Genomic DNA, 15828 nt, shown 5'->3' with positions numbered 1-15828 from the left:
CAAGTTTAATGGTTAATACGAATCATAGAATACATATCAAAAACAAAAGCATTTAAAATATTAAATACATAAGATACTGAATCCCTATATCACCACTAATGTTATTTAATAAAATATATTTCACCTATAGTTTAATTAATTTTATATTAATCTCAAATATCGGAAAGGACTCCTTATACCCTTTATGTCTTCTAAGTTACCTTTAGAGACATATCTCATTTGATTCTTATAACAATTCTATCAGGTAGTCATCGTGGGTTTATTGATGAGAAAAATGAGGTTTCTCAACCATTTTCATTTTAGGCTGGATCATTATTTGTTGCAGGGGCTTGTCCTGTGCATTTTTGGATGTTGGGCAGGATTCCTGGTCTCTACCCGCTAGATGCCAGCAGCCATCTCCACATTTCACCAGCTGAGACAACCCAAAATGTCTCCAGACATCAATAAATGTCCTTTGAGGGCAAAATGTCCCCTCATTGAGAATCTCCCCTCATTGCCATGGTCACACAGCAAGTGGCAGAGCCAGGGTGAGAAGCGGATGGGGACCCCAGCCTCTCAGTCGTGCTGCCTGTGCTGCCACGTAGGACCGCCTGGCTGCCACGAGAGACCTGCAGCTTCAGGTCCTGGCTACCCTCTCTTTTATCTATCTATCTATCTATCTATCTATCTATCTATCTATCTATCTATCTATCAGCTATTTATTATTTGTTGTTCAAGTACAGTTGTCTTCATTTTACCCCCACCATCTGCCCCCAACCCCAGCCATCCCCTCTCCCCACCCTTGATCCTACCCCTCTTTGGTTTTGTCCACTTTGCAACAGCATGGATGGAACTGGAGAGCATTATGCTAAGTGAAACAAGCCAGGTGGTGAAGGACAAATACCATATGACCTCACCTATGAATGGAACCTAATCAACAAAACAGACAAGCAAGCAAAATACTGATAGTCACCACGCTGGTTACCTTCTCTTTCTACACACAATCCTTAGCATGAACAAAATGCCTCCTCCCAAGAATGCCTAAGCGATTGTTTCTTACTGTTTCCTATAATCTTGTAAAGAATTTTAATATAGATTACACATGGGAATTTAGAAAGGAATCCACATACCGCTTTATAAAGTTAGCAAAAAGTATCCGATGTGAGTATCCTAGCCTTCGAATCCTTGCTGTTTCCAGAATTCCCGTGTAGCGAAGCTGTAGCAGAACTTTCTCTTTGTCGTATTTTCTTGCCTGACGTTCATTATTTGGTTTGATGCAACGAACGAAATGAGGTTGGCCCACCACCATTTTAGACAACAAATCCATCAGGGAATACTGTAATGTGCAACAAAAATGAATTTCCCAGTGTGGCACACCAAAGCTTTTGAGCTTATAGGTCTTTCTTTTTATTGTAAGAAACAAAAACTAAAAACTGAATATTAAACATGCTTGTGCTAATTCACAGTAAATGGAAGGAAATTTGTATTAATGACGATTTTACATATAATATGTTTTATTTTTTCATTATTTTATTGTTCAATTACAGTTGTCTCCGATTTTTCCCCCACCACTTCCCCTTGCCACAGCCAAACCTCCCTCCCTCCCTTGTTTCCACGCTCCCCCTTGTTTTTGTCCATGTGCCCTTTATAGCAGTTCCTGAAAACCCTTCCTCCCCTTGTCCCCTCCCCTCTCCCCTCTGGTTAGTATTAGATTGTTCTTAATTTCAATGCCTCTGGTTATATTTTGTTTGCTTTTTTCTTTTGCTGATTATGTAGTAAGTTTTAAAAGACAGATTTCTTCATAAAAATGTAGAGACAGTAACTAGGAACTTAGCTATTAAAATTTTGCCTGTGCCCTGGCTGGTATAGCTCAGTGGAGCACGGGCTGCAAACCAAAGGGTTGCTGGTTCAAATCCCAGTCAGGGCACATGCCTGGGTTGTGGGCTGGGTCCCCAGTAAGGGCCAAGTGAGAGGCAACCATACACTTATATTTCTCTCCCTCTCTTTCTTCCTCCTTTCCCCTCTCTTTAAAAATAAATCAAATCTTTAAAAAATTGTCCATAAATTCTAAAGGCAACTTTAATTAGTAGATTATATTATTTTTGATATAGTTTATACATAAGTATATCTTCTCAGGGAGACTTGCCAAATTACAATATTTAGGTACACAATCTAGTTTCCTGCTTATGCTACTCATTTCCTTATCTAGCTCTTTTTTAATAGAAAGAATAAAAGTAAACATACTTTAATCCCTGTCAGAATCATCTCCTACTTTAACATAAGGACTGAGAAGTTAAGGTAGTTTAATATGTAGGACATAGTAATAAAAATAAGCAAATCCATGTAAAAAATCCTCTAATCTGCTCTAGCTTGATAATTTTCTTATTTTAGATTTTTAAAAATCATACAAATAAGAAAACTGTTATACAGCAATACCTTATTAAAGCAGCAGCCAATTTCCTAAGTATAAAAAACTAGTAGCCAATTAAATAAATATATAACATATTGAGATAATCATGGTTCAATTAAAAGTAGAACCCCAGAAAACCAGTATGTTAGAGAGCAGGATTATAGGTAGTTGGCCAGGGAATGAGTGTGTGGACATTGATGGCTGTTGATGGCTGTATCTCCTTCAGTGCTGGAAATACAGAAGCCTACAGTTACAAGGCCAGAGCAAACCAAATGCTGGCACTGGGTAACTGACACAGCATTGGATTCGCATGGCTTCCTCTCGGCCCTGAGACTCAGATGTGATCTTCGTCACACGGCTGGGTTTGTTATTTCTCATTACATTTATCAGTGAGTCACCATTCCTCTAGTCTTGCAAACATCTGTCAGACAGTATAGATACAAAGGTGATAGACACGTCTGCTGGTAAGCTGGGCAAGAGCTTCCTGCAGTTTTGACATTGGTTTTCCTTAGGGACCCGGCTGCAGTTACTCTGTTTATTCTTTGGAGGCGTTCACCTTCTGTGTGTGCAGCGAGACATGGAATGGGAATGAATGCTCAATCTTGTCCTCTCTGTCTGTCCTAAAATTATTCAGGAGTGGGAAGGAGCACTAATAGTTACCATAGCATCAAATTAAAAGTCCTTTTGAAGTTTTATTCTGGTGGAAATGCATTTGGTTCTATGGACAAATCTTAATCAAGGTATAGACTCTCCATTAAGATGGACTTGATATACAGCAATTTTACAGATTTTTGAATGTATACTATAATACATCCTACATCTAAGAAATGGTAATTAAAATACAGTAAAAACTCTTTATTGCCGACAGCACACTATATTACTAGCTTTTGATCTGTCACTCTCATTTCGAATAAATAACATCATTGAGCACAGCACATCATAATTTAATATCTTACCCTAAAATATGATGCAACTGTTTGTGTCTTCATGTTGGTCGTCTCTCTGGCATGACGTGTGGTTTCTCCAGTTTCACCCTAAGAATCAAGAGAGACAGTGATGCCTCAGTACTGATCATGCTTTATGATCCACAGGGAGCACATGGAATTTTCCTTCAGGTTGTCATAATCTGTGCACTCAAATACATAAGGCAACAAAATGTCACTGATAATTTTTCTTTAAGGTAATTGCTTTTTCTTTTTTGAGTATATTTTATTGATTGTGCTATTACAGTTGTCCCAATTTGACTCCCTTTGCCCCCCTCAAAGAGTACCCCCTAATCCCTCAGGCAATCTCCACACCATTGTTCATGTCCCTGGGTCATGCCTATAATTCTTTGGCTACTACATTTCCTATGCTGTACTTTACATCCCTGTGGCTATTCTGTAACTACCTACTTGTACTTCTTAAGTCCCTCACCTTTTTACCAATTCCCCTTAACCCCCTCCCACATGGCAATCATTAAACACTCTTTGTATCCATCCATGACTCTACTTCTGTTCTTCTTGTTTGCTTAGTTGTTTTTTTTTTTAGATTCAGTTGTTGACAGGTATTTATTGCCATTTTCTTGTTCATGGTTTTGATATTCTTTTTATTAAATAAGCCCCTTTAACCATTATTGTTTATATAATAATGGTTTGGTGGTGATGAACTCTTTTAGGTTTTGTGGGTTTTTTGTAGTTGTTTTGTTTTGTGTTTTTTTTAGGGGGGAGAGCTCTTTATCTGCCCTTTGATTCTGAATGATAGCTTTGCTGGGTAGAGAAATCTTGACTGCAGGTCCCTGCTCTTCATGACTTTGAATATTTCTTGCCAATTTCTTCTAGCCTGCAACGTTTGTTTTGAGATATCAGCTGACAGTTATGAAAACTCATCCATAAGTAACTAACTGCTCTTCTCTTGCTGCTTTTAAGATTTTCTATTTATCCTTAACTTTTGGCATTTTAATTATGATGTGTCTTGGAGTGGGCCTCTTTGTATCCATGTTGTTTGTGAATCTCTGTGCTTTGTGGACTTGCATGTCTATTTCCTTCACCTAATTAGGGAAGTTTTCTTTCAGTATTTTTTCACATAGATTTCCAATTTCTTGCTCTTTCTCTTCTGGCACCCCTATGATGTGAATGTTGGACTGCCTGAAGTTGTCTCAGAGGCTGCTCATGCTATCCTCATATTTTAGATTCTTTTTCCTGTTTGTTGTTCTGATGGGTTGTTTTTTGCTTCCTTATGTTCCAAATCATTGATTTGACTCTCAGCTTCATCAACTCTACTGTTGTTTCCCTTCAAACTGTTCTTTATTTCAATTAGTGCACCCTTCATTTATGACTAGATCTTTTTTATACTGCTGAGGTCCTTACTAAGTTCCTTGAGCATCCTTACAACCAGTGTTTTGAACTCTGCATCTGAGGGATTGCTTAGCTTTATTTTGTTAAGCTCTTTTTCTGGAGTTCTTATCTGTTCTTTCATTTGGGCCATGTCTTTTTGTCTCCTCATTTTGGCAGCCTCTCTGTGTTTGTTTATATGTATTAGGCAGAGCTGCTATGACACTATGTGTTGGTAGTGTGGCCTAATATAGTAGTTGTCCTGGAGGATCCACTGACACAGCCACCCCCATCACCCAAGCTGGTTACTTGAGCTGCACTCTCCATATGATCTGAGTATACTCTCCTTTGTAGTTGAGCCTTGATTGCTGTTGGCAGGTCAAAAGGAGGGATTTTGCCAGGCCAGTCATCTTTAAGGACTGACTGTGACCACTGACCATCACTCTCTGTCCTCTGCAAAGGGTCAGTTGTGCAGATGCAGGTCCACGGTGCTTCAGTATGGTCTGTAGCTGTCCACTGGGTGAGCAAGCTCTGAGGTTTCCTGGGTAGCGCAGGCCAAGATCACTACCCACCTGTGTTCTGTCCAGGGACACCATACATGAGCTATGAAGCAATCTGAGATGACTGCTACTTTTGCTGGGCTTAGAGGTTCCCAGCCAAAGCCATTCTGTGAATCTAAACTGACTGATGCTACTGCTGAGCCTAGGGCCACTTAGCAAGAGGAAAGGTGCTGGGCGTTCACTGAGGCTGGCTGTTGCATGTTTGAGAGGATTTAGGAAGTTGTGAAGCATGAGCCTAGTACAGGCGTTCATATGGAAAAGTTACTGTTAACAGCTTGGGTGGGTTCAAAATTGTGTGGGACAATATGAGAGTCTCAGGGTATCTCCAGGGCACGGAAAACAGTGTTAGCCAGGTTAATGGAGTCTCAGGTATGGCTCCCACCTGCCAGTCCTCTGACCCTGTGGGGAGGGGGACGAGATTCAGAAAAGAGACAATGGTCTCTGTCCACCTTTGCATCTGGGAGAAAGCTGTCCTCCCATTGCCCTCCCATCCCCCTGCTCTCACCTTAATGCCAGGGACTTCAGTTCCTCCCTGTATGCCACTAGTTCCTTTTAAGCTGCTACCCCAGTGCTGGAGCTCAAAGGGATTGAGTCTGAGTAAGTCCGTGTGTGGGTTATTTAACTGCTTGGGACTCGAGAAGTTTCTTCCACTGATTCCATCCCCACTGGTTTTTGCAGCTAGAGTAATGGGGACTTATCTTCCTGGCACTAGAACCCTAGTCTGCGGGCCTAATGTGGGGCTGGGACTTGTCACCCCTGAGATATCCTTTCCAAATTTTTACCTTCTACGCATGGATATGGGACCAGCCCATTCCACATCTCTGTCCTTCCTACCAGTCTGGAAGGATGTGGTTTCTTTAATTCTGTAGTTGTCAGACTTCCATTCAACTTGATTTGTGACAGTTTTGAGTGATCTTTGTTCTATAATTTAGTTGCAATTTTGATGTGATTGTGTGAGGAGTGAGCTGTATTTACCTATGCCACCATTTTGACCAGGAGTATTAAGGTACTTTTTCAAGGTAACTGTTCAAATTCTCATTGGAACTTGGATTGGTCATGCATAGATGTGAATATCTCTGATCTTGGCTAATACATTTTTAGTTTGCTGTAGTGTAACATTAAAACTAGCTATACATGAAGAGTTAAGAATATATCAGAAATAAATAATTATTTTAGCATTAGCAGTAATACAAACATACCATAAATATCTGTTTAAGCAGCAAACAAGATCAAAGAGAAAAATGAAGGAAAAGACTTCACTTTTAGAAGCACACAAATATTGCCATTGTAAACGATTTTTAAAAATGCATTTTCTTACCTTTGTCAGGTTGACTGATTTTTCTGAAATTCTCATTTGATAGTTTATTATATTTTTAGTTTTTGAATGTGGAAGATTACCTATTGGAATTTAGATAAAAATAATATATCTTTTAGAATCCTAATGGCTAGAAGATGTGGCCCCAATTACTTAAATATTAAAATAAACATTGTAGATCCCAAAATATTCAGACTTAAAAGGTTAGTTAACTATTTATTAAGAAACTCAAAGATAAAATAATATTATGTAAGGAGTTATAAGAAAATTTTAATTCAGGGGAAAATCCAGCTTGCAGAATGGAAAGAGAGAGGTAAATTTTGGATTTCCTTTTAATTGTTATAAGATATAGGGTGATTGTGAGAAAGGAAGTAATTTGTTTCTTTTGTGTGTATGTTAAATGGCATCTGAGATTTTCTTTAACACAAACATAAACTATATAACTGGCCTAAAAAATCATGTTGATCATTAATTCCTATGAAGTGGTTATAGTGAATCAAGTGTGGCTGAGAGCACTGGGCAATTTCAACCTAATATTCAGAAATTTGTGCTTGGTGCAAGGGCTACAGAAATGTTTACAGCCAAAGGTCATGAAAATATGATGGTGTAGGGAAAAAATAATGACCTTGGAAGCCATGAAGACCTGGGTTTGAATACCAGCTGTGGTACTTAAATTGTGTTACCAGTGGGATATTTACTTAAGTCTATGGTTGTAGTTTGGATCCGTAAAATAGGGGAAATGAAGCTTTTCTACAAAGCAACTTAGAAAGATAATAATACTAATTTTACTTTTTCTGAAAATTGAAGAGGAGGCAATACATCCCAATATACTTTTTGAGGCCAGTATTATTCTGATTCCAAAATCAGAAAAAATAATTAGAAGAAAAGAAAACTACAGTCCAATACCCATGAATATACATACAAAATTCTTAACAAAATGTTAGCAAATCGAACCAGGTAATACATTAAACATCCAACGCATCACGACCATGTCTAGTTTTTCCAAGGAATAAAAAGTTGGTATAACAATCAAAAAGCAATCAATGTAACTGATCATATTTACAGATTAAGAAGTAAACAAATAAGATACATTGGATGTGGAAAAAGAATTTGACAAAGTTCAAACATGCATGTTTGATAAAAATTCAGCAAACTAGGACTAGAAACTAACTTATTCTTCCTGGTAAAGAACATAATGGGGAAAAGCGGAATGCTTTTGCGCAAAGATCAGGAATAAAGTGAGATGTCCTTTCTTGCCACTTTTATTCAATATTGTATTGGTGATTCTAGTCAGTACAACCAGGAAAGAGGAAGAAATAAAAAGCAAAAAGAAGAAAGAAACAGAGAAACCTTTTTATTTATGCATGATGTGACCATCTATGTAGAACATCCTACAAATATTACAAATAAATAAATAAATAAATAAATAAATAAACCCTACTCAAATAAATTAAGCAACATTGTGGGGCAAAAGATTAATACACAAAAATTAATTAAACACTCAGAACTTGCATTAAAGTTACCATTTGTAGCTCAAAATGTGACATACTAGCAGATAATTTGACAAAAGACGTGCAAGACTTGTATGCTGAAAACTATAAAATATTGCAGACAGAAATTAAGGAAGACTTAAATGGAGAGCTATATTGTGCTTCCTGATTGGAAGACTCAATATTGTGATGATGTCATTTCTTCTAAAATAAATCTAATAGCTTCAGTTTCTTCCAATCAAAGTCTCAATGGGATTTTTGGTAGAAGTTGACAAACACACACTAAAAGTTATGTGGAAAAGCGAAGGTGTTATAATTGCCTAAACAACTCTGAAAAGAACAAAGTTGGGTAACATACTTCAGATTTCAAGATGTTTTATAAAGTTACTATAATCAAGAAGTACGGTACTAGCAGAAAGAGACAACTATCAGTAACAGACAGTTGAGGGCCTAAACACAGACCTATTCCTATAGAGTCAACTGCAAAAGAAATTCACTGAGGGAATGAACATTTTTTCAACAAATGCTAGAACAGTTGGTTAGAGGTGGGGAGGAGTAGCAGGAAGGATTACAAAGGGTCATGAAGAAACATCATTTGGGGGTGATGAATAGGTTCATGATTGATTGTGGTGATGTTTTACAGGTATTTATGTATGTCAAAACTCATCAAATTTTACTGTCTAAATATGTGTTATTTACGTCAGCTATACCTCAACAAAACTATAAAAAAATACAGAGAACAATTTTAAACTCCAATAAAGAAAAACAAGCCCAAAGTACATTTTTTTCTACTTAAAAGCAAATCCAAGAAAGTATACAGTTGAGTGGGGCAAGACCACGTAAGTTTGCAATAAATCAGGCAGAGCTCACTAAAATCTGTCCACTCTGAAACAGCAGGCAATTGTGAACTCTCTGGAGGGGAGCCTGTTCTTCCAGTGAGTAGCTAGGGCACCACCTATTTTCTGGGAGTGCTTCACTGTCTTTCATGAAAACCTGCCTTCTTTATGTTTTAGTATTTTCTTCAGGTGATCTAGGCAGAGGACATTAATAACTGCATATTTAATGAGCTGAAAACAAACCAACAAAAAAAATTGAGGATTATACTCATGAAAATCACAATCAGAAACTATTTGATCAGGCCTGAAAAACCTTTTCATTTAAAGGAAACTGTCTTAGTTTACCTGTTTTTGTCAGAGGGTGGTTGACCAGTTGCCGGATTACACTGTTTTCTGATGACCTCAAAAGTAGCACAATATCAGTTGGAAGAGTGTCTCTATTTTTAGCTAAGAACCCACTTGCATTATAGAGGACCTGTTGGTAAAGTATGTTGTCATGGTCACAATCAGTGTCACTGTCACATCATCAACCACAGATATTTATTGAGAGGTTACCCTGTGCCGAGTGACTGGCATACAAAAATTTATAAAGGCAGGTAGTCCCTTATAACCTGGTTGGAAAAGCAAAGCTCTCCAGGTTTACAGTAAATCTTGTCAGAGAAAGATTCGTCTCACTGATTTTATTTGGATTGAAATGAAAAGAGAAGTCTGATTCCTCCCATTTGGTGCGTTTCCAGAGGGTTGGGGGTGGCATGAAGGAAGTGCACCCAGGCATTCTCATCTCTGTGATAATCATTCACTGCAGTGAATTGGCCCCTATAGATTGCGTCTCTGTAGTACTGTAGTCTAAGACCACTGTGGGTGCTCACGTTTCTGGCACTGCCAAACAATTTAAAGGCTTTCTAAAGATCAGTGTAACCCAAAGATTCCTGTAAGATGGCTGTTGTTATGTACTGAATTGTATTCCTCTAAAATTATTCTGTTGAATCCTGAACCTCTAATGTGACTGTTTAGAGAGAGTCTTTAAGCAGGTAACAAATGTGAAATGACGTCATAAGGGTGCGATCTTAGTTCCATAGGACTGGTGTCCTTATAAGATGAGGAAGACAGATCAGAGATCTGTCTCTCTCTACCCTCACTCACTTGCACACAGAGAAAAGGAGATGTGAGGACAGAGTAAAAAGGCAGCTGTCTTCGAGCCTGGAAGACAGGCCTTACCAGACACCAACCCTGCTGGCAACTCGATTTTGGACTTGTAATTTCCAGAACTGTGAAAAAATAAATTTCTGTTGTTTAAGCCCCACCTGCCTGTGGTATTTTTGTTGTTATGGCAGCCCTAGCAGACTTACACAGTTATTAAAAATTAGATAAAATGATCATAGGCAATTGTTAATGGCTATTTTAAAGGAGGCTTTAAAAAATCAGATGCTAAAAATCATCAGAGAGCCTATACATATAATATTGAGATTTTTTTTGTAACAAGTCTGGGGAATATTATAGTTCTAGTAAACTAGAGTGCACAGTGTTCTGCATTATTTTATTTTGTTTAGGCATTTTTAATTCATTGCATTCTTTCCTGATTTTAATATCTTCTTAGTCCTCCCTTATTTATAACATCATTGTGAGGGAATGACCTGTTATCTATCCTCTGCAGAAGGGAAGGAAAATGTCCTCTGGGTGTTGAGGTCTGCTCTGGTGTGGGAATGTGTATCTGTTGATGCATAAGCATTTCTTCTTCTAAGTATGCACCAGTCCATTAGCCAATTTCATCTACCTAGGTTAGCTCAGCCCCCTGACCATACATGCAGCCTGGCACCTTTTCCTGTTGGGAGGTAGGAGACACAAAGGCTGTGGTAGAGAGAAGTGCCTAATGTCTGAAAAAATGCAGTTTATAATAGAGGTTTCCAGCTATCCTTAACAGAAGGAAAAACTAGGTACCCACTGTCAGCCAATTTCACCCAAAGCCAGATGTCAGCATCAGAAAGATGGGCTGTCCAAGGCATGTCTCTTTTTTTTCTTTCTTGTTTTCCCTTAGTTTCTTAATAAAAATTCCTCTAAAAAAACTATTACTTTGTGTTTGCTGAACTAAGAAAAGAAGGATATCTTCCTTCCTTCCTTCCTTCCTTCCTTCCTTCCTTCCTTCCTTCCTTCCTTCCTTCCTTCCTTCCTTCCTTCCTTCCTTCCTTCCTTCCTTCCTTCCTTCCTTCTTTCCTTCCTTCCTCTCTTTTTCTTGCCTGCTTGCTTGCTTGCTTTCACCTTTTCAAGACAGATGCTAGAAGTGGTCACCTTGGAGTGGGAGTGGCTACAGAAGGACAGGGCGGACTGCAGGAAGCTGGAGAGCAGAGTTGGGGGTAGACAAGGGACGAAACAAGTGGCCATCTCACTACAACCATCTCTATATATTTTGGGCCATCATTTCACACCTACCCTTATCATTCAACAACAGACTAAAGAGAAATTCATTCATAATTATTCAAAGTTCTTACCTTTCCTGCAAAATGGTGAATTCCAAAACTAAGTTCCATTCTTTTGGGCCTCCAGAAATACTGTGATTTCAGGTTACCTTCAAATTTTTCTATAGAAAAAAATTGAACTCCAATCTCAATTATGCAGGAGATCCTCAAAAAATACAGATTGACAGAATGATCTCTTTCTCAAGAAAATGGACAATGTGCAGTACAATAAAATTTTATATAGCTAATATATGCAGATATGGAATATGATTATAAATGGTAAGGCAAAACTCAATATCATGAATTCTACCATTCTGTTATAATTCAGAACAGTAGTTCTCTAACCTTAGCAAGTATTAGAGTCTCCTGGAGGGCCTATTAAAACACAGATTGTGCCCTGGCTGGTGTGACTCAGTGGTTGAGTGCTGGCCTGCAAATCAAAGGGTTGCCAGTTCAATTTCCAGTCAGGGCACATGCCCAGGTTGCAGGCCAGGTGCCCAGTGGGGGGTGCGAGAGAAGCAACAACACACTGATATTTCTCTCCCTTTCTTTCCCTCTCCCTCCCCTCTCTAAAAAATAAATAAATAAAAAATCTTTAAAAAAAAAACCCAGCGCACAGATTGCCAGGTCCTACCTCCAGCATTTCTGACTCAGTATATCTGGAATGAGACCCAAGAAGTCATCATTCTGGCAAGGTCCCAGGACTAATGTTCCTAGTCTGGGGACAAGACTTGGAGAACCATTGATACGGGGGAAGGGAACTACTGGAGACGGACTGATCAAAGAGCTTTGTGAAGCACAGTTGGAGGCAACACCGCGCACCTGGAAACTGAGTGTTTTGGCTTTCCTTTCTAGTTTATATGTTATTACTGTTCACCGGAGAAACACAACAGGACCACAAAATCTGTTACTTTTCTGAAACAGTTTCGCCACCCTCAGAGAACTTGTCACTCCATGTTCCAGAAGGAGCATTTTAACATAAAAACCAAATCAAGTAACTGCTATGAAATGATTTCCCCACAATTTTGAGATTTTTATTTTTCATCAGTACTGTACGATTAGAGGAGAGAGTAAACCAACCAGTGAGTAAGAAGGAAGCAACACCACTGACTAAATGGTAAGAAACATATTGATGTATCACCAAAAGTAAATGAAAGAAAATGTGAATCCAATTTTTTGGCAAGTATTGACTATACATAATTAATATCTCCTCACATCAGGGGATATAGTATTCTACATTTAAAAATTATTTTTTGCAGAGAGCTGAGAAAATCTAAAGTTTTTAAAAAATTTAATGCATAGAATATTTATTTTAAGTGCTTTAGATGATAATCTTTTAAATATAGTATACACACATCTGTCTTCCCAAACAGAAAAAAAATCAATGTTTAATATTTTTGATGACTCAGGATTAGTCATAAACATTAATTAATGTACTGTCAATTAGATATTACTAAGGCATTTGATGGTAGTTGCCTCTAGTAGATAAATGACTAGAACATCACAGATGAATTTATTTCCTTTTCATTAGCTCTTTTCAAATTCTATAACTTCTTTTTGCCTTGTCCTCTAATTTCTAAGGTCATTTTTGACATAAGACCCTATGGTCAGGGGTCTGCCATAAAATAAAGAGAAGTCCAATGTCTAAACTTGGTTAATTTGTCACAAAATTTTTCAGCCTATTATAAATGTTCCCTAGCCCAGGTATTAGAGCCAAAGCCTTTTCTTTAAGGCTTTGTGGGCTTTATAACAGCAATTTCCTTCCAAACAATTAAAAATCTATTTTTAACCATTCAGAATTAGATGACCGTATCAAAAAATGATGTAGACATACTGGATTTAATACTTACCTATAAGAGTCTGGTCAGTGGCCTTGGGAAATCTACTTTCTTCATCAAGTAGGGATAGTAAACCCATTGGCTTCTGCAGAAACAAATCTAGGAGGGGCCGGTTATCTTCATATTCAATAACTCTGGCATCAATATCCTCATTTACATATTCATTCTATAACAGGAAATGAAACATACAGAAAAATTCACATTAACAATTCATTTAAAACTTTGTGAATAATATGCAACTTTATAGTAATAACCTAAACCCCTACTTCACACAGTATAATAAGTCACTCTTTCTGACCTTACCCTTAAACTGAGGGAGTCATCATATTTTTCTCTCCCCAGAAATGCTAGTTCATTAAAGCCAGCACTGATTCTGCTCTGGATAGTAACGAAAAGTTTCTAGTTGCTATACTACAATTACAGACAATTAAGGTTTCAAAATGCAAGGGAGTATGTTGATGAGCAGTGACAAAATTATGTTCCAGAATTTATAGAATATCAATTAAGTATATTTTAGGGTTACACTTCCCCCAATTCAAGCCTTCCATCTAGTTCCAGACATGAATCTCTCACAAACATTTACAGAATGTTTCAGTCATAACAACACGTACTTTGTTAGTAGAGTAGACAGCTGTGGGTCACAGGAACAACCGATGGATTTAGAACCAAGAACAAACAGTTTTGTATCTGGGGTCTGCCACTTAACTAGCTGTATAGTCCTTTGGAATCTGCACACTCTCTAAGCTTCCATTTTCTCATCTACTCAGTGGAGCTCACAATGTTCATCTAACAAAGTAAAAATACCTGGTACATTAATAATAATTTGCTGTTGAGTATATTGTAAGGTGCATAAAATAAAAAACAATGAACAAGAGTTACTATACGATCATGGTTCCAGAACAACATAGGTCTGATGATCCATTTTGCAAAGGAGACATGACGAATTATGCGATTGTGTGTTTCTATACCTTTGCCTTCTTGCTCTGTCCCTACTTCATAGTCTGTAGAAGAGAGGACGCACACGATGTCTGCACGGTGACTTGCAGCAATGCTCACATGCGGGGTGCTCACCGGCTCTCAGGTGGGAGAGCAGCTCTTACTGGGAAGGGTATCAGATAACCACAGACTCAGAAAGACTGTCCCTGCTCCACTCACAAATTAAAATTACTGGCTGTTTTCCTTTAAATATTTAATTTTAATTTTATATATTTTATGTTTTTTAATTCATTAAACACCGTATAAGAAGGACTGTGTTGGGTAATAGACAAAAAGATGTTAAATCAAACTCTGTCTGCAATAAGTTTAAAATATACACATATCTTGAGTGGTAAGTTTGGTAAATATATATTCAAAACGTAAGGTAAGATGTGACAGATAAATGCTGTGCACCGTGCTCTACAGGAGTTCAGAGAGAGAGAGAGAGAACTTGTATCTGGCAACTTCATGGAGGAATTCAGTCAATGGCAGGTGGGGCATTTGATAAGCAGAAGTTTTAATCACTACGTTTAGAACCTTATGAAATTAAAATCTCATTTCAAGGGTGTCACCAGAAAAAATATACATGTATATTTTTAAATAAAACAAAGTTTAATACATAAAAATGAGGCGGAACCAGCTGGTCTAAAAGGTAGGTCACCTTTTAGGTCACTGTGAAAGATATTTATTTATCCAGTTCTTAAAAAATAGGAACAGTGTTTTGAAGGTTCACAGTTTTCTCATTGGGGGTAACCTTGGAGCAGTATGCAGACCTAGAATCACTTTACTATTAGACACATTATGCTGACAGCATGTTATAGCTTAAATGGCAACTGCAAAGTTCAAAGGTGGTTTTGTAGGTTTTATATAGAAAAACACAAGGTTAAGGTCTGAACCAATGCATTTGTCATCTCTATTTGTCTGTGTCAAAATCCGTGGCATGTTTTTGTGGCAGGCCTTACAGGCAGAGATGAGGAACTTGGAAACATCGGGATCCCCTTTTAGATACTTGCTAGTATTACCAACTCCAGGCACAGCAACGGAGAACAATGCTATTACTCAGATTTATAAAGCACTTTCAGTAAAACGATCATGACTAAAACAGTATATTATATATTTTTATAGCAGTTAAGATCTCAAAATGCTTAGTTGTTTTTAAGCATATGTAGAGAAATGAAGCTCATCTGCCTCTTCAGAAAGTCCTCTGCTTTGCCCTGTACATTAAAACTATGTTTAAGGCAGATGAAGGGAGTTATTAACTACAGTGAAACTGAGCTGTTTAGCATATGTAATCCCTACTTTGTTCAGGTTGCATGAGTTCTCTTTTGAAAAAGGTTAGATGAATTATCATTTACAGTATATATCAAGGAGGCAAGGAAACCTCATCTCAGTTGAACTATCCCTTGTTTTTCATTGAATTTTGAGTGTGGATTGTGAAAGGACACACCATGAAGAACGCCCATGGAAGGTACACTTCCATAGCTATAGGGCTATGTAATAATTCAGTAATAATCAAATCATGGGAGGAAGAATGAATGGGATTTATATCAAGAGATGGTATTTGAAATTCACCTAGGTGTGTGGTACTATCTCTGTATAGATTGTAAAAGATGCCACATGCTAAAATTCTTCAAATATTTTAGGAGCACTGACTATACGT

At 37.7% G+C, this 15828-nt stretch overlaps 1 protein-coding gene across 1 annotated transcript in view; it reads right to left on the bottom strand.

The window, feature by feature from the left end:
- The window catches only part of MYO3A (myosin IIIA), a 201491-nt gene that overhangs the window by 56842 nt on the left and 128821 nt on the right, over nucleotides 1–15828 (bottom strand). The window contains exons 19-24 of the mRNA XM_037146339.2: nucleotides 13206–13359; nucleotides 11389–11477; nucleotides 9248–9377; nucleotides 6580–6659; nucleotides 3346–3423; nucleotides 1110–1315 (exon numbers count right to left, since the gene is read on the bottom strand). Of these exons, the coding sequence (XP_037002234.2) occupies nucleotides 1110–1315; nucleotides 3346–3423; nucleotides 6580–6659; nucleotides 9248–9377; nucleotides 11389–11477; nucleotides 13206–13359 (737 nt within the window). The remainder of the gene's footprint in view (nucleotides 1–1109; nucleotides 1316–3345; nucleotides 3424–6579; nucleotides 6660–9247; nucleotides 9378–11388; nucleotides 11478–13205; nucleotides 13360–15828) is intronic.

The sequence above is a fragment of the Artibeus jamaicensis genome, unplaced genomic scaffold, assembly GCF_021234435.1.
Source record: "Artibeus jamaicensis isolate MK-2021 breed Jamaican fruit bat unplaced genomic scaffold, CSHL_Jam_final contig_867, whole genome shotgun sequence".
Lineage (NCBI taxonomy): Eukaryota > Metazoa > Chordata > Mammalia > Chiroptera > Phyllostomidae > Artibeus > Artibeus jamaicensis.
This window is presented reverse-complemented; position numbering and strand designations above follow the sequence as displayed.